At 37.8% G+C, this 19729-nt stretch overlaps 1 protein-coding gene across 6 annotated transcripts in view; it reads right to left on the bottom strand.

Annotated features, from left to right (window-relative positions):
* The window catches only part of RBMS3 (RNA binding motif single stranded interacting protein 3), a 638647-nt gene that overhangs the window by 102694 nt on the left and 516224 nt on the right, over positions 1 to 19729 (bottom strand). For all 6 annotated transcript variants that reach the window (XM_006158950.2, XM_006158951.2, XM_027775939.1 and 3 more), the window contains one exon: positions 16966 to 17016. In XM_006158950.2, the coding sequence (XP_006159012.1) occupies positions 16966 to 17016 (51 nt within the window). The remainder of the gene's footprint in view (positions 1 to 16965; positions 17017 to 19729) is intronic.

Genomic DNA, 19729 nt, shown 5'->3' with positions numbered 1-19729 from the left:
TGCTATAGGGCGCATGCGCTCGCCAGACAGACAGAGACATAGAGACAGAAAGCGAGAAACCACCCCCCAGGGGGGATGGTCACGCCGCAATCCCTTCTCCTCCATTCTCCTCTCGGGATCTTGGGCACGCACGCACACACGCCCGGCGTGAGATTTAAGCCACCGGGTCCGAGACGCGAACCGCGGTCGGCTACGTGGGAGTCCAGCGACATAGCCATTACGCTAACTGCTGGTTCCCAATTGGTCTCACTTCTGCTATCAGTATTTTAGGTCAAATTTACCTCTCACTCAATGGCAGGCAGTTTTGTCCCAGACTCCCTCCATATTCTTAAATATCCCCTTGGTAGTTTTCCTATTTCACCTGCTTCATACTTTGATTCATTTCCCTCTCATTCTAATTTATACCATTAATCTTTTAAAAACGTTTTTAAAAGTCAAATCATTTATTTCTCTAGAAACACAGGGAGACAGGCACGCCCAATAGAATTCCAACTGAGTATGTGTTCAGGTTCTTCTGAAAGCACTAAAGAAATTTTAGAGAATTTTCTTGAGGAAAGTTCTCATACAAATTGGACAATCTTGTAGCCACTTATAGGCAAAACCCACAGAAGTTAAAGGTTTTTTTGTTTCTAGCATTTTCTTTATCCTCCTTTTCCTTTTGAAAAATCTGAAAGAAAAGCAAACTTTGCCTGGGTGATACAACAGTCCATGGCATAATTTTAATAAATTCCTGGCTAAGACTACAGAGAAGTGAAACATCAAATGAGTCACATATTAACCAATCAGAACTACCAAGTGTCATTGTCATATCTATCTAGGTCATGAAAAACTTATGCACCTGAAATTTTTTTATTGAGATGATCTATATAGTTCTTTACAAAAGTAAAAGCTAGCCTTTTGCTCAGTTGTTACGGAGAGTTAATAAAAGAGAGATCTGGGCTAGCCGGTAGCATGGTAGTTAAGGGCACTGGATCCCACATGGCTGGCTGTGCAGGTCAAGTCCTGACCCCACAGCTTGAAAAATCAAGCTAGAAGACAGCAGGTGGTGTGCTGGATAAGACACTGGATCTCACATGGCTGACCACAGTTCCAGTCCTACATTTGGCAGCTTGAAAATCTTGCTGAGTGGGGCTAGCATGTGGCATGGTGGTTAAGACATTGGACTTCCACGTGGTCAGCCACAGTTTGAGTCCTGGTTCTGGCGGCTTGCTTTCTCACTTTCCTTCTCTTTCTGTTTTTCAGTCAAATTAAAAAACAATAATAATAATGATGAATAAAATTAAATAAAATAATTTTAGGAAAAGAAGAAAATTAAAAAAAAAAATACACTGGGTGAGTGTGTATACATGCCCAAAATCCTGAGAGGAGAAAGAAGAAGAAGAAGGGATTGCAGTGTGGCCATCCCCCAGGGGAGACAATTTTTCATTATCCCTCTCTCTGTGTCTCTCCCTCTCTTGTGTGAGCATGCACACCTTATGACAAAATCCTTAAAAAAAAAAAAAGAAGCAAAATATCAAGCCATGTGCATGTGTGTGCCCAAAATCCCAGGAGGAGAATGGTGGAAGAAAAGAGATTACAGTGTGACCATACTCCCCGGTGAAATGCATTTTCACTCTCTCTCTGTCTCTATTGAGCACACACGCTGTATAGTATTAAAAAAAAAAAAAAGTTGTTTTTTTTTTTTTTTTTTCCCCCACACACAGAACTTCTATTTAAACAGTAGGCTGACAGATAACTTCATACCATTGCAATTTTTTCCTACCAAATTAAAAAAAAATAATAATAACAGCAGAAAACACAATCCTTTCTAGGCCAATTGGCATACTTCATGTCAGCAACATGATAATATTGCTTTCTTTTTCGACACCATATTGACCTTGTTACAGAAAACTCAAGATAAAAATGAAATGTCCCATTGTACTCACTACCCATAGTCTAAGCTTTTAACAGATTTATTTCCACTTTTATGTAGTTTCCTTACTCCTTATTGTAGCTTTTTGGATGTGTCTTTAACTGTAAGTAACTTCAACTCCTTTCTAAGACTGGGCAGGGTCCTTATTACTCATTTGCTTGGGTGGAAGAGGGTAGCTATCTCTTTTTATTCAGATGCATACTGGTACCAAAAATAAAAAGAGAAGTGCCAGTGGAAAAGGAGGTCACACTGGATGTAGAACTGGTTCTGTTCTCACAAATACAATACTTTTCGAATGGACTGTTTGTTCAAGTCAAGTAGAATGTTTTCTTGAATCATAGTGAAAACTAGGGCCGCTGCTTGTTTCAACAAGTGGGCCTATTAATTTTTCAGATTTTTAGGAAGCAAAAGAGAAGATAGAGAAAAATCCTAGAGGAGAAAAATCTTCTGTATCTATAGCATTTGCCTATAATGATCCAACATGGCTGATAATTGCATAAATATATTATAAACACTACATTCGAGAACTTTATGATGAGCACAGAAGAGCACCCAAACCCTTTTCAGACTTCCCAGCAAGTAGAAGGAAGCAGAAATGGAGGAACAAAAAGACTTAGTGAAGAACATGGTTCCTTAATCAGATATGTCATATGTTACAGGATAAGATACTTATTATCTGTTTACCTGTCTGTATGATCGTCCATCAATCATTCAATGTTCCATTTACTTAGCTATCTAGGATGTGAATACAACCAGATGCACATTTTTCTCATCTGACTAATAAGCTGCCTCTGAAATTTTTTCCTGAAGAAGGAATTTTTGAAATTTTCTATTCTGAGATGGCCTTCCTAAAAATCATCTTCCAAAGTAATTCCATTATAGGGAAAACAAACAAATGAAACAAAAATACTATATGCAGGGAACAGCAGCTGGCATAATGGCTATGTTGTTGGACTCCCATGTAGTTGACTGCGGTTTGAGTTTCCAATCCAGTGGCTTAAGCTCATGCTGGGCGCGTGTGAGTGTGTGCCCAAAATCCCAGGAGGAGAATGAAGAAGGGATTGCGGTGTGGCCATCCCTCCTGGGGGTGGTGGTGGTGGTGATTCCTTACTTTCTGTCTCTTTGTTTCTCTGTCTTCCTGGTGAGTACACATGCCCTATAACAAAAACATCTGCCAAATATATATATATATATAGTATTTTTTTTTCTTAAGTAGTATTTTTTTTTTCTTAAGAGTGTCAATCTCTTTACTTTGTTACTTGAATGACTTAACCATGAATATCATGACAGTTAGAGAAATACTAAGCACTCTGGGGGTTCTGGAGAAATAGGAATCCCAATTCCAGTGGGGTGCTCAGAGAACTAGAATTAAGTTAGCTCTGCACAGAGGTTGTGGTAATTATTCTATGATAGCCGTGGGATATCAAAACCTGCCTGCATGTGCCCTTCACTTCTGAGTGGAGAGTTCAAGAAGCACACCAGACAGTGGTGGAGAAGGTTGGCTCCGAAATGCAGGCAGATCGCAAGGAGCAGACGCCATGTTGACTAGGACAGAAGACCACAGCCCTGATTCACAATTAAGTGATACTTTCTGTGCTTTAGCTCTTGAAGGGCACATAGATGTCATGCCTGTTCCTCCACATGAGGGGCACCAGGTAACCTCTGGAAATACCTGGCCCGCTGTCAGCTACTCATCCACTATCACGCATGAGGAACAGACCAAAGCCTTGGCTACAACCTAGTGTCTCCTTTGCTCAGGACACTCTTGCTGTCTGATTAAAAATCTATGTGTCAAAACCAAGTTCAAGAGCTATCTCCTCTGTGAAGCCTGTTATTTCTCTACTGCCCAGTGCAGCAAATAACTCATCTTTATGACTTGTGTATTTGCACGTATCTCAGCTGTTAATCATAAGTGAATATCCTCATCTGTTTTGTCACTTAAAGTGTAGTTAGGAGGGACATACTGAGCATTAAAACAGAGAGAAAATGGAAGTTTAATTCTTAGTTTGGGTAAGTTTTCTTAGGCAGGAGAAAGTCTGAACGTATTTCCCTTGCATTTGAGGTACTATTTTGAAAAATGTAGCTCTACCGGTATTATTTCTTACATTAATGAAACTAGACAGGTCTATTTTCAAAGCATGTCTGACTGACTCGTACAGACACACACACACACGCACACACACACACACACACACACACACACACACACACACACACACACACACACACACACACACACACACACACACACACACACACACTATATGGCACCCTTCTTTGCTATCTGTTTATCTACCTTCCTCACTGCTACATCCTAATTAATTGCCCTACAAAATCCAAGCTAGGCAACACGACTAACCATAATGCTGAGCAGACATAGCACCTAGATAAAAATTACTAGGCTCTCCAGGACTAACCTAGCAAAGGTCAATCTTTAAAGTAAAATAGCGTCTCAGTGACCTTCTGAAAGACAAGGAATATATATAATATCATTTGGTATTTAGAAATCCTCTCAACATTTGACCTGCTCATATTTAATGAAGACCCACATGTTTTACATAGCTGTTTTAAAGTTAGATATCGGTGGACACTTTATTCTAATTTGCTGTGAACGAATAAATAATTTTATATACTGTTTGTCCCCTTATCCTTAATTCTTCAGTGACTTCATGTGTAGTGTCTGTTGTCCTGGCAACATTTATAAAATTAATGATTTACTTTATCTCCATATGATTATGTTGCCCTGGTAACTTACTGTTTTCTAGAAAGTTTGACATGGATTTTATTTTACCTGCATATTTGCTTACTTTAGGAAATAAGACTTCAATAGATTGGATATGTAACACTGTATTTCCATTTAAATATATTGAATATGTTAAATATCTATTAAGAAAGTAATGTCATCAGCATTCTTATGAAGGAACTGGTAAGATAATGACATTCTAGTTTCCTGATGAAGTAATGAAGAAATTCTAACTACTACTCAAGGACATATTGAAAGTCATGTGATACTGAAATTTTGTCTCTCGGCAGCTGTAAGTTCTGTGTTTAGGATGCTGTGTCTACATTCTAAAATGTGATATATTGTATATTGAGCTACTTCTTCTTTTCAAAGGTCCATAATAAAATAATATAAACCCAGGGCGGCAGGTGGCATGGTTAAGGGCACGGGATTCCCACATGGTCAACTTGTGGTTCGAGTCCCAGACCTGGCAGCTTGCATTCTCACTTTCCCTTTTTCTTTTTTTCTCTTGGTCAAATCAGAATAATAGTAAAAATAATAAAGTTAAATAAAAAATATTTAAAAAATAACATAAAACCAAATGCAGATAGACCATGTGCACACATATCAAACAAACACATAGACACCTTGACCCACTGTAATGGAGCTGGGATTTTTTTTTTTTTTTTTGGAGAGGTTTTTGCTATAGAGCATGTGTGCTGGCCAGAAAGGCAGAGAGAGACAGAGAGACAGAAGCGAGAAATCAACTCCCAAGGGTGATGGCCACGCCACAATACCTTCTCCTTCATTCTCCTCTCAGGATCTTGGGCATGCATGCACACATGCCTGGCGTGAGTTTAAGCCACTGGGTTGGGACTTGAACCACAGTCGACTACATGGAAGTTCAGTGACATAGCCATTATGCCAACAGCTGGTCCCTGGAGTTGGTATACTTTAAGCAGTGCCAATTTGAATGGGACAGGTTACAGTGACAGTGGCAATCTAGACACAGATCTAAGTATTGTGGAGATGTGTTGGTGCCTACCACGTGGCACATGACCTGAGGGCTGTTTTAAAAAGTGCAGGAGCATATTTTTGGATTTTGAAAGATTCTGGAATCATGACTTCTTCTAGATACTCTTGTACATAGAGACCAGGAATCTTGACAGCAGAAAGGTTATTTCCAAAAGCTTTTAGAATCTCTACTTGCTTCTGGGATAAAAATTACACAAAAAATATTTTTATGGCTATAAAGTGACTTTATGTACAGAACCTTTGCATAAGGGAATTTTTATAATGCATCAAAATTATTTTTTTCATTCATAATGGATTTATCCGTGATTTCACTAGAAATTATGGCTTTGTCACACACATCAGTGATATAACTCACTCTTTTTGTTTTACATTTTGCAAGTACATCTAAATTCTACGCAATGGTATTGGCATTGCAAGCTAAAAAGTAATGAGGATGAAAGTCTACCAGATTAGACTAAAGGAAATTCATACTTCAATAAACCATGATTTACTTTTCCTACCAAATTGTCTCCTTAAATCTTTAACACAAATATTTCACTTAATGGAAGGGGGTTTGCTTCACTGGCCCTGAAATAACTTGAGACTCTCCCTCTTATGCTTTCTGTGTATAATTTTCATCTAAAATTCCCTCAGTTTTCCTAATCCACAAACACCATTCCATCTTTTTTTTTTTCATTCCATTTTTTTAAGGTCATATTTGTTTTACTTCTTCCTTGTCCTTCACTGTTCATGAATACTGGCTCACTTTCAAAGCTACATAGTTGCTGAACATTTAACACATTTTTAGCTGCATATTTTTAGTCCAATCACTTCAGAATATAAAAATTTTTTTTTTGAGAGGTTTTTGCTATAGGGCGTGTGCGCTCGCCAGACAGACAGAGACAGAGAGATAGAAAGCGAGAAATCACCCCCCCCCGGGGGGATGGCCATGCCACAATCCCTTCTCCTCCATTCTCCTCTTGGGATCTTAGGCACGCATGCACACACGCCCGGCGTGAGTTTAAGCCACCGGGTCCGGGACGCGAACCGCGGTGGACTACATGGGAGTCCAGTGACATAGCCATTATGCTAACTGCTGGTCCCAGAATATAAAAATTTTCTACACGGGGCCAGCAGACGGTGTAGTGGAAACATCACTGGACTCCCATATGGGCAATCACAGAGTCCTGGATATGGTGGCTTAAAAATCACAGTGGGCAAGTGTGCATGTGTGCCCAAGGAGAATGAAGGCAAAGGGATTGTGGCATGGCCATCCCCCCAAGGGGTGATTTTTCACTTTCCCTCTCAGTATCTCTGTCAGTCTTTCTCCAGTAAGCACACACACCCTAAGGCAAAAAAGTCTAAAACTAAAATGTTTCTCCACGAGCAGACTGCATACCTTGAGGATTTGTTTACTGTGCTTTATTTCCACGTACCTACAAGAATACTGTGTAAGTATTTGATGCTCAAAAATACTTGTTTATTATTTACTGACTTTTAAAAAATTAAACTCAAGTGTCTCAATTTCCTAAAATGAAAAGTCAGTACAGTTAAAGCTCAGGAAAAGAAATGCTAAATGAAATGAAAATTTGAGGGAAATCTTCAAATTTCACCACAGGAAAGGTATAAAATAAACTCTATATTTTCTTAAACATGATAAGTTATTGATATACAACTAGTTAATATCCAGCAATTCCTTATTAAATAGTTGATGACAGATTATTTTCACTTTTCACTATATTTAATTTAAGATTTATATAGTCCCAAAGATCAACGTCCAGTCATAGAGTAGCTAATAATACCAATCTGGTTAAAACAAATGTGCATGGTGTTTCATCATTTGCTAAATGACCAATTATTTTGGTCATTTAGCAACTAAATCACCAACTATGCAACAATTGTGTGAGAGAGAAAGAGTGAGAGAAAGAGAGAGAGGAAGAGAGAGAAATGAACCCCTATCCCCCACAGGGTCCAATCATACCACAATTCCCCTTCCTCCAGTCTTTTAGCCTGGTTGATCCTGGACATTGAAACTTGTGTCCAGAATATTTCCAGTGTATCAGGTTGGTAATTCGAACCCCAGTCTCCATGTGGAATCCAGCTTTTCTTTAGCAGCTCATTATAGCTGCACTATGATGTCAACCTCTAATAGAACTCTTAATTACTCATTTTATTCACCAATATGAAAATGGATTATAAACTTCTAGTCTCTTAAGATTATGTCTGAAAAGAGTAATTATTTTTTAAAACTGGGTTTAATGGGGCGGGCAGGTGGCGTGGTATTTAAGGGCGCTGGACTCACACATAGCTGACCACAGTTTGAGGACAGGACCTGGCGGCTTGCTTTCTCACTTTCCCTCTCTCTCTCTCTTTCTCTCTCTATCACTCTGTCCCTCTCTGCTCAAATAAAAATCACTAAAATAAAGTTAAATAATTATTTTTTTAAAAAACTGTGTTTGATGGAATAAATACTTCTCAAAAGTCAGGATGGCTTTGCATGTGAGTTCTTTTTTATATTGTTTAGCTAAGAAACCAGTATCAAAAGTGGTATCAGTATTGTCTCTTGGAAGGTTAGCTTGTCATCACTATAAAGAAGTTGATATTGAAATCTTCATCTAGCCACTTACCTGCTAAACTACCAAAGGTAAGCTTTCTGCGGCCCACTTTCTCAACAAGCCAGACTCCCACGAGAGTGAAAATGAAATTTGTGAAGGCCGTCACTGAAGCCAGCCATATTGCGAGTCTATCATCTTCGACACCAGACATCTGCAGGATGGTTGCACTGTAGTACCTGCAAGGCAAAGAAAAAGCAATTGCAGTTCAGAGTTATTCAAAGAAAGTTATTTGGGTAGCAAAAGTAGTAGCCACCTTAACAAAAATAAAAACATGAAAAGCTACAGTAATAACATGAAGTCAACATGGGAATTCATGCAAGCTCTTTAAAAGATCAGACTAAAGACTCTATTCAGATCAATTTAATTCGAAGTCTGCATAATCAAGAAAAGACAACCAAGCAAGGAGATAGAGGACTGAAGGCTTCCAAAGTGAAATAGTGCCCACAATTAGGAACGGTGGCAGCTGGCAGTTTCATTAAAACTATCAAAGACCAGCTCCAAGTCCATAGAATGAATTAGAAGTCATCATACACTTTCAATTTATGCCCTTAAAAGAATAAAGTGACTCAGGGCGTTTAATAGGGAAATGTGATACAATGGTAGAAATCTGGTACAAATAAAAAAATCTCTTCACAGAAGACAAGGAGAAAGAATGAATCAGAAGGTATCTGGCATTGTGTACGGAGATGAGAAAATGACATGATGAACATGAGAATTTGTTCTGACGTTCCTGGAAAAATGCATCCTTTGGTGAGGTAAGTCTCCTGTATAATCACCACATTAGACTCTGTAGCCTCATTTTGTGCTAAATGAACTCACTGGATACTGGTTTTAAAACACATTGATGCCAGCTTGTTTGCAGAATGGAAGACATGTCTGGCACATTTAAGAATGGACAGGTTTCTCATGGACATTTCTTTTTTGGTAGAAATAATAGCAGTAAAATTAGCTGATTATTTTAAAGTTGACCTGAAAACAAAGAAAGCAAAAATATTGGGGCCAGCAGACTCCCAGAGAGCTGAATGCAGTTTGAGTCCCGGACATGGTGGCTTGAAAATCATGCTGGGCACATATGTGTGTGTGTGCCCAAGATCCCAGGAGAAGAATGGAGGAGAAGGGATTGCTGTGTGGCCATACCCCTGGGGGCGGGGGGGTGATTTCTCATTTCTCTCTTACTGTCTCTTTCTCTCCAGCGAGCACACACGCCCTAAGGCAAAAAAAAAAATAAAATGTTTCTCCACGAGCAGACTGCATACCTTGAGGATTTGTTTACTGTGCTTTATTTCCACGTACCTACAAGAATACTGTGTAAGTATTTGATGCTCAAAAATACTTGTTTATTATTTACTGACTTTTAAAAAATTAAACTCAAGTGTCTCAATTTCCTAAAATGAAAAGTCAGTACAGTTAAAGCTCAGGAAAAGAAATGCTAAATGAAATGAAAATTTGAGGGAAATCTTCAAATTTCACCACAGGAAAGGTATAAAATAAACTCTATATTTTCTTAAACATGATAAGTTATTGATATACAACTAGTTAATATCCAGCAATTCCTTATTAAATAGTTGATGACAGATTATTTTCACTTTTCACTATATTTAATTTAAGATTTATATAGTCCCAAAGATCAACGTCCAGTCATAGAGTAGCTAATAATACCAATCTGGTTAAAACAAATGTGCATGGTGTTTCATCATTTGCTAAATGACCAATTATTTTGGTCATTTAGCAACTAAATCACCAACTATGCAACAATTGTGTGAGAGAGAAAGAGTGAGAGAAAGAGAGAGAGGAAGAGAGAGAAATGAACCCCTATCCCCCACAGGGTCCAATCATACCACAATTCCCCTTCCTCCAGTCTTTTAGCCTGGTTGATCCTGGACATTGAAACTTGTGTCCAGAATATTTCCAGTGTATCAGGTTGGTAATTCGAACCCCAGTCTCCATGTGGAATCCAGCTTTTCTTTAGCAGCTCATTATAGCTGCACTATGATGTCAACCTCTAATAGAACTCTTAATTACTCATTTTATTCACCAATATGAAAATGGATTATAAACTTCTAGTCTCTTAAGATTATGTCTGAAAAGAGTAATTATTTTTTAAAACTGGGTTTAATGGGGCGGGCAGGTGGCGTGGTATTTAAGGGCGCTGGACTCACACATAGCTGACCACAGTTTGAGGACAGGACCTGGCGGCTTGCTTTCTCACTTTCCCTCTCTCTCTCTCTTTCTCTCTCTATCACTCTGTCCCTCTCTGCTCAAATAAAAATCACTAAAATAAAGTTAAATAATTATTTTTTTAAAAAACTGTGTTTGATGGAATAAATACTTCTCAAAAGTCAGGATGGCTTTGCATGTGAGTTCTTTTCACTCTTCAAGAATAGATACTTCCAATGCAACTTAAAATTGTTCCAGTATTGGGACCAAGAGATGGCATAATAATTACTTTGCTGGACTACCGTAGTTTGAATCCACAGCTCAGCAGCTTTAAACTCACACCAGACACGTGTGCGTGCATCCCAAAATCCCAAGAGGAGAATGGAGGAGAAGGGATTACAGTGTGGCCACCCTCCGGGGGTGATTTGATTTCCTGTTTTCTGTCTCTCTATCATTCTGTCTTTCTGGTGAGCACATGAATCTTATAGAAAAAAATCTCTCTCTAAAAAAAGAATAAAAAATTGTTCCAGGAATCTTTCTCATTATTTTTACAATGACTCTAATATTCAAACCTGACCAAAAAAAAAAAAGCACACCTAAAAGGGAATATAGATAATAATCTTATTTAAAAAATAGATGTGAAAATAATAAATAAAATATTAACAAGTACAGTCCAGAAGAGTAATTTTGAGAAAGATATATCATGATCAAATGGCAGGGTAGTGCCACCCTAAGAAATATATTATATTATTATAATATAATATATAATATAGTGTATTATGATATAGTCTTATACAATTAATTACAAATGCCTAAATATACATGAATATGTATTTGCAAGGAAAAGAGAATCTCAATAGCTTCTCCAAAGATTTTTAATTAATTCAGTTTCTCTACCTGATTCTTTTTAAAAAACATACTTCATGGGACCAGCATGGCATAATGGTTATGTGGCTGGACTTTCATGCAATCAATGGTGGTTCGACTCCTGGACCCACCAGCTTAAACTCACACTGGGCGTATGTGTGTGAGTGCCTAAAATCCCAAGAGGAGAATAGAGGAGAAGGATCCAACATGGAAACTCTTTAATATTCTATATGCTTTTAAATGATGAACCTTGAATTTGCTTGTTTAAAGCTTTTTATTTTTTAAATAAAGTTGCCTAAGAATATTTTTTAAAAATTACTGTAGAATTTTGAATTTACATTTAATAATAGCAAAGCCAACACTGATTTTAACAATAGTTAAAGTGTCAAAAAGACTTGCTATGGCAATTGTTTTGTTTATATTTACTGTACTCAGAAGCACAATTAAAAGAAGATGGATGGAAAGAAAAATGCCTCTTCTAACGTTTTTCTTCCTTAATTGATTTCCTTTCTGGTAGAAAGAATATATATAGCTTAGGGTGATGGTTGTTACTCTTTTTTGCTTGTTTGCTACTTAATGAAAACATTATTTTTTGATGATTATTTTCCTTAGCTCAGGTGTTGAGGTAAAATGATGATACAGGAAAAAACTTTTCTTTCTGAACAAAATTCTCAAAGTTGGTGATAATGCTTTTTTTAGAAAGTACATCTGCAAATTTGAAGTACACAACCTCTAAAATTAGGTCTTAAGCCTTACCAATTTAAGGTAAAGAATGACCAAATTGGGACCAGCAGATAGTGTAATGGTTACATTGCTGGACTCCCACGTAGTCAACTGCAGTTTGAGCCCTGGACTCGGCAAGTTCAAACTCAAGTCAGGCACGTTTGCTTGCATGCCCAAAATCCCAAGAGGAGAATGGAGAAGGGACTGCAGTGTGGCCATACCCCTGGGGGGTGATTTCTCACTTTCTGTCTCTCTGTCTCTGTCTTGCTCTCTGGCCAGCACATGTGCCCTGTAGCAGAAATCTCTATGAAAAAAAAGGACCAAATCAAGTGTTCAAGAGCTTTCTTAAATAGCTTTATTGTAGAGAGAAAGCTTATATTTTTTTCTGAAGGAGTAAACTTAGAGTTCATTAATCATAAAAATTATAATTTGGCCATGCATGATAACAAATCATGCCATGATTCAATAAGGGCATCTCGGATTTCTTAGAAAACTGTAATTAGATAGCCAATTTGTAATTAAGTAAAAATGAAAGCTGACCTTTCTCCCTGAGACAAAAATCACACTAACCATAGGAAGAACAGAAGATTTATGATTCAAATAAGCCTAAATAGAATTTAAGGGAATGGGACTTTGCTTCCTCTTGGGAGCTATCATCTTTTCTCCTTGTCAGTAACACAAATTTAACAAAATATCCAATGTATTGGAACATGGGAATTTCAATTGTGCATTCATTTGACATTTCAATGTGACATGCTGCTCTGTAGAGTGGATATTTTGTGTAATCCATCAACTATTAAAATTCTGTCAGTGTAATAGTGAGATTTCAAAGTGTACCACAGAACCCTGTGCTGAGAAGCAGAAACAAACAGCCGATTGCAATGACAAAGTCAGCATTTCTTACTTCCTTGCTGCAAAAAAAGCAAATTCCTAATTTAGTCTTACAGGGCTCTCGCCTCCGTGCCTGCTCAGGTAAACAATGAAGAGCAGAGAGAAATGCTCTTGCTTCCGGTAAGTGGTGTCTGACAACTTTCTGGGAAGTACACTAAGGTCCCAGGGTCGAATGACGGACATGTTTCCTTGCACAAACACCAGAATGCACCCAGGTGAGAGGACTTTGATTCTCTCTCCCAGAATCTTTTTTCTCATTCTACAAAAAAAGTACATTGCACACGACTTAGAATATTAAATCTCCAGAGAAACAAATTTAGTTGACAAATTTCATCGCATTGAGTGTACTTTAAAACGCTGGCTGTGAATGGAATTAAAATCTCAGTTTATTTTGTTGCCCCCAAAATTCATGCACAGTTTTTAATGATATGCATTTTCCATAAAGTTTTCTTTTTCTTTTTCATTTTTTTGTCATTGGGTGCATGCACTCACTACAAGAAGACAGAGAGAGGCAAAGTCAGAAATCACCTCCTGGGGGGGATGACCACACTGTACTTCCTTCTCCATCCTTTTCCTCTCAGGATTCTGAGCACACATACACACAGGCCTGGGGTAATTTTTCAAGCTGTGTCTGGTCCTTGAATCACATTCAGTCATGAGGGAGTCCAGTGCTTTAACCGCTACCCTATTTGCTGGTCCCTTTTCATAAACTTTTTGAAGACCCCAGTATGTTTATGGTTTCTGTTCTCTGATTCCTTTACTGTGCCCTTCTCTTCTTACCATCATTTCACTTTCTTTTAACTCTTGTGACTCCTACAGTTTAGTCATTCATCTCTCCTAGCTAAAAGATGTGGGTACTATGCTTTATTTTAAAACTTCTCTGAAACACTGATTTCTCTTCAGATACCAAACCAATGGAGATCTTAGAGCCCTTCAACCCTTCAAGTCAAGCCTGAGAGAACACTGGAAGTGCTTCTGGCCAAGGGGATGCATCAGGCTCCAACTCAGGAGTTAGTCTGCTGACATCGTGACAGGCTTCTAAATGAGAGCTCATACATGGGATTTTCTTAACATGGGTGGCAGGAAAACATGAGGAGAAAAATCGCAAGCAAATTGGAATTATGGTCAATGTATTTGAGATAAAGATATTAACAAGTTGAATACATTTGTCATGTACCTCCAGGAAAACAATGAGCATTTTGAGTTAAGTATTAGGGATTGAATAGTTTAGTAACAAAGAGAAATAAGTACGAAAGTCAATAACTTGTCTGATTTGATGCTGCAGAGGCTGTCTCAACCAAACTCGTTAGCAAAGGAAGTTAAATAAGCACTATGAATATAATATAAACAGCTAACTTGGGCTCTTCTCAATTTTCTCTCTCTATTAACATTCATTTTATATAATCAGTATAATCTAAACCATAATGAGAAATCTACTCATACAAATAAATAATAATTTATTGGATGTATGCTATTTGCTAGGAACTATTTTATGAGCTTCAATGTCTTATTTCATGTAATGAACAAAACACAATATTATTTAGATACTATTTTGTCCATATTACAGATAAGGAAGCTGTCACTCAGAAAGCTTTAATAAATTGCCCAATGCCCCATAGTTAGGAAGAGTTTCCAATCCCAATATGTCTAGCCAAGAATCCATGCGATTTGTTATCGAAGTATGCATTTATTCTTCTCAAATCCAGTATTTTGTTTCTTGGCCTTAGATCATTTATGTGTTTTCTATTTCAGTATCATAGAGTGATTAATTTAACTCCCACTTTGATGACGACACTAGGGACAGTTGAGTGAAGTTATTTATGTAAAATAGACAACCAGAAAGACTGTTACAGGGCAAAGATTGATAGTGCAAACTCCATCTTTCCATGACATTATTCAGCCAATGGTTCTATAGTCAACACAGAAAGGGGTGGGTGGCTCTGCCTACAGGAGCTGAGAAATCCACCCCAACCACAAATATTAATTTTAAATGTAGTGGCCTAAACTCACATGTGATGCATAGCCTAGTTGTGGGAAGCAATCTGATATCTGGAAGCCATAGTGAGGAGTATCTAAGACAACAAGTATACACACACACACACACACACACACACACACACACACACACCTATTGCTAGAGGAAAAGTAGTGAAAAATAATACACCCAAATGCAGAGCTGAACTGGGCTGTGGTGGAGGAGAACGTATGGCATATAAAACATTTTGCTAAGGTTTTGAGTTGCCAGCTGTAATAAAGCCCCAGACAAACATTTTCCCTTCTAAGATCTCCAGAAGTACCAAAGAATCTTACATATAGATTTTGCCAGATGTGCATTCCTTTTGGCCACAAAGAGATGATGCTTAACCTCAATGTGAAGATTAAGCTAGCATTAGTTCTCTACAGATGAACACATTATGTTTTTTATTTTTTCTTTTAAGAAGGTGGTTGTTTCCTTCTAAAGAAAGTCTCCTCTTCAGACGTTGGCAGAACTCCTTCCCTTTTCCTGTGTTGGCCCAGTCTGTGCTATATGCTATATATTGGTTTGGCAGTACATACTGAATTTTACCTCATGACTTGGACAGAAAAGCATAGCCTGGAATTGTTGCATACTGGTATGATTTATAGAACACAGACCAGATGAACTCAGGAAGCCCCCAAGGTGTGTAAATAATAGTAAGTAGAAGGATTTGCAAAATCCAAAGTTCGGCTGTGATCAACTACATATATTTTATTCTTGAAATACAAAACATAATCAAAATGTTAGGAGCATCATGGAAAATTTCTTATTTAAAAAATAAAATGGATGAAGCTCAAATATAAGAACCAGATTTTCACTCTCTGAGTCCAAGATATGGATGTCTGTGTATTTAGCTCCTGAGTCTTTAATATGTGCTATCTTATTTCAGTTGACTTTAAAAGGGTTAAATCATAGCATCACTTCTTTGTACAGCTAACACATTCAATAATCAAAGTTTACATTTAACCTTTCAGAAAAGGTTAAAATGTATTATTACTTCTTTGCACAACACATTCAACAATAATAGAAATATTGGTACTGAATCACAGCGTGACATACTTTTTACATCATTTTCACACATACTCTCTCATTTGGTCCTCCTCAAAACACTGTTAAGTATAATGATAGAAGAGAAAACAAAGGCACAGATGTGAGAATAGCTAGGAGAGTACACCAGAGACCTTGTCACAAAACTTAGAGTCTAGAGTTTTTTCCCCTGCCTTGAGCTCTCATAAATGTGCTATTGAAATAGCTCTATCTTATATTTCTATTGAGCTAGAAAATCGGGAATACCTAGGTAAAGCTAAATGAAACCATTAGCCTTCAGTCTAAATTCTCCTATTACATGTCATACTTTTGACTTGGAATTCCTATAATATTTGCACAAGAAAATGGGAAATATAGGAAGCAGAAAATAGAATTTGAATACTGTTGGAAGAAATTTTCCACTAGAGAAGAAAAAAGTGATTTTGGTTAGTTAAAATAAAAAATTTCTACCTCCCTGCTATCTTTCTATCGACCTCTATTTATTAGTAGACAATTATCTTCATATTTCACATATATTCAAGTCAACACTTGACCAGGATACTCAAAATTGCCCTCAGAGTACATTAGTCTGTGTCTCAAGAAAATGAAGCATAACAGAAAGAGAAGAAAAACAGAAAACTTTCCACTTATAATCGATTTAATTGTCCAGAGTTCTGAATTGCTGCATGAAGCAGAAATTCCTTCTTCATAACAAATGGTAGATACGAACTTGGGAGGTTGATTGCTATTCCCTCCAACAAAGTTTGTTCTTTCATCTCTCCTTTCTCTGTCTCTTTGTTTCTCTCTCATTCTTTTTCTCTGGATCTACCTCTGTCTCTGACTCTAGCAACCTGTTGTACATGCTTTTGCAGAAGTTCAGGAATAGCTTGCATCTAGGGAATATCGCTGCCTGAAACATTACAGGATATAACAAAAGCTTTACCCCAAAGCTTCTATGCATTATGAAAGCTTGCACTTGGATAATAGAAATATTGAGCCTCAGGTGACTGAGAACACTTACTGTTGGTTGCATAACGTATGGCGGATGAGGCATCCATGAAGTACTCTGGACCTATGCATCAAACAGCATTTATTAGCACAAAGCAATCACAGACAGAACTTGGTTCTTGCTTTCAGTGGAGTCACATTAGATCATAAGAAAGTGGAGTCCATCTGACTTAACAGCTAATTAGTATTCAAAACAAAGGATAAAAAAGAGAGTTCTTGGACCCAGTTAGTTTGGTCTCCAAAACATGCTACAATGGAAAACAGCTTCCCAAGTCTCTGCAGCTGACAGTGCCCACATGAGCCAGCCTGAGTCTTAAAGATGTTTTGAGGTTTGTGTTGAAGAATGAAGCTTTAGGCGGTCTCAGGGACTATTTGGAGTCAACTCTCAGGGATGCTCTGGCAAGCAATGAAAGAAGCAAGAGTTGACTGCTAAGACTTTCTTTTTTTTTCAGACATGGGTTGTACCTTCCAATGCTCAGATGATCCATCTTATAAATATGTCCAAGTGATGGGAGCAGCAGATAGCGTAATGATTACATCATTGGACTTCCATGTAGTTGAATGCATCAAACAGCATTTATTAGCACAAAGCAATCACAGACAGAACTTGGTTCTTGCTTTCAGTGGAGTCACATTAGATCATAAGAAAGTGGAGTCCATCTGACTTAACAGCTAATTAGTATTCAAAACAAAGGATAAAAAAGAGAGTTCTTGGACCCAGTTAGTTTGGTCTCCAAAACATGCTACAATGGAAAACAGCTTCCCAAGTCTCTGCAGCTGACAGTGCCCACATGAGCCAGCCTGAGTCTTAAAGATGTTTTGAGGTTTGTGTTGAAGAATGAAGCTTTAGGCGGTCTCAGGGACTATTTGGAGTCAACTCTCAGGGATGCTCTGGCAAGCAATGAAAGAAGCAAGAGTTGACTGCTAAGACTTTCTTTTTTTTTCAGACATGGGTTGTACCTTCCAATGCTCAGATGATCCATCTTATAAATATGTCCAAGTGATGGGAGCAGCAGATAGCGTAATGATTACATCATTGGACTTCCATGTAGTTGACTGTGGTTCAAGTCTCAGACCCGGCAGCTTAGAACTCATGCCAGGTGCCTATGCATGTGTACCCAAAATTCTGAGAGGAGAATAGAGGAGAAGGGATTGCAGTGTAACCATACCCCTGGGGGATGATTTCTTGCTTTCTGTCTCTCTGTCTCTCTGGTGAGCACATGCACCCTATTGCAAAAATCTCTCTTTAAAAAAAAAAGAAAGAAAGAAAAGTAAAGAAGTGTCCAAGTGGTAAAAGTTGTGGTAAGAACTAAAGAGATAAAAGAGAAATTTTGGGATATGCTTTGAGTTTGTATTTTTTTTTCTCTCATGGCAATGATAAATAATAAACAAGTATTTGTGCCAGTCAACCATTCTTAAATGGACTATGTGTCAGTCAAATGAAAAAGTCAGCTTGTAAACTGATTGTAGAATGCAGAACCCTGAGGATTTTGTTTTTCAACATACACCAAGGAAATTGGCAATGCACTTTGGATTAAAAAAAAAAAAAAAGGTGGTGAAAGGCAGGAATCAACAACATAGGGAATTGCTCTAATTCCTTTTTTGAGCAAAGGGAGCTGGAGTTAAATTCCACTTATAAGCCCTCCCAAGCAAAATCACTTTTCTGTGGAAATTTTATTCATGTCACCAAAATGCTCTGCACTGTGGCTTAATGGGTGGTCTTGGCTGGAAATAAGGCCAAGATTAAAATAAAAGAAGCACACACACACACACACACACACACACACACACACACTCACATGACCAGGGCAGCTTGCTGCACCTGCACAGAGCCTCACGGGTCCCAAAGAAAAGCAATTAAAAAAATCAGTCATTCTGAAACCCTCTAAAGCAATTCAAATAAAAATCTATTCCATTCGCCCACGGACAGTGTTTCAAGAGTCTGAGTGCAAAAAAAGAATGAAAATGATCTGCTTGAGGGGGAATCAGTTAAGGAAAATGCATATAGTCTCAAGTTTGATGTTCTGACAGTTGAGACATCCTGAAATGAAGTATATAGTGGCGGAATAAGGTGAAACTTCACTGAATTAGTAGCAGTCAGCAACTTTATGGTCTTATCCACTGTAAAACATCTACCCTCACCATCTGCAAAATATAGAAGCATATTCATGCATACACTTAGACTCTCTCTCTTTCTCTCTCCAAACTTTGAAAATATGACATTATGTATTTTAACTCTATATGCAGCATTTGATAGGCATTTTCTAATTAGAATAAGAAGAATTGTTTGAAGAGCAAAAGGATTAGGGAGTCACACAACATATTTGATAAATCAAAGGAATAAAATAGGAGTATTTTCTAAGAAGTGTGGTTATTTCAATCCACCTGTGCACTTGGAACCAACTGTGTACAACATCTGGTTTAGGACACACATTGAATCTCAGATCTTTCTATGTTTCAATATGTGAAACCCCTGAGGTCTCTTTTGATCTCTCTGGAACCGAGAATAAAGTAAGTGCATTTTGTTACTCTTTCTCGGGAAGTATGATTTAACATCTATCTAGATAGCTTCACCAGGACAACCATGACAAAATGAGATGACCATGATAAAAGATCCCAGAAAGGGTGGAGGAATTGTTTAGATACATGCTTTTTAAAAAAGACACAATAGGGAATGTGCATGCCCAAAATAACAGACAATGAACAAAATAATTTCCCAGTGGTATGAGAGCTGTGCTAATGTTGGCTGGAAAGTAGTATAATCATGAAAACTCAGC

The sequence above is a fragment of the Tupaia chinensis genome, unplaced genomic scaffold (genome assembly GCF_000334495.1).
Source record: "Tupaia chinensis unplaced genomic scaffold, TupChi_1.0 Scaffold000617_1, whole genome shotgun sequence".
Classification (NCBI taxonomy): domain Eukaryota; kingdom Metazoa; phylum Chordata; class Mammalia; order Scandentia; family Tupaiidae; genus Tupaia; species Tupaia belangeri.
This window is presented reverse-complemented; position numbering and strand designations above follow the sequence as displayed.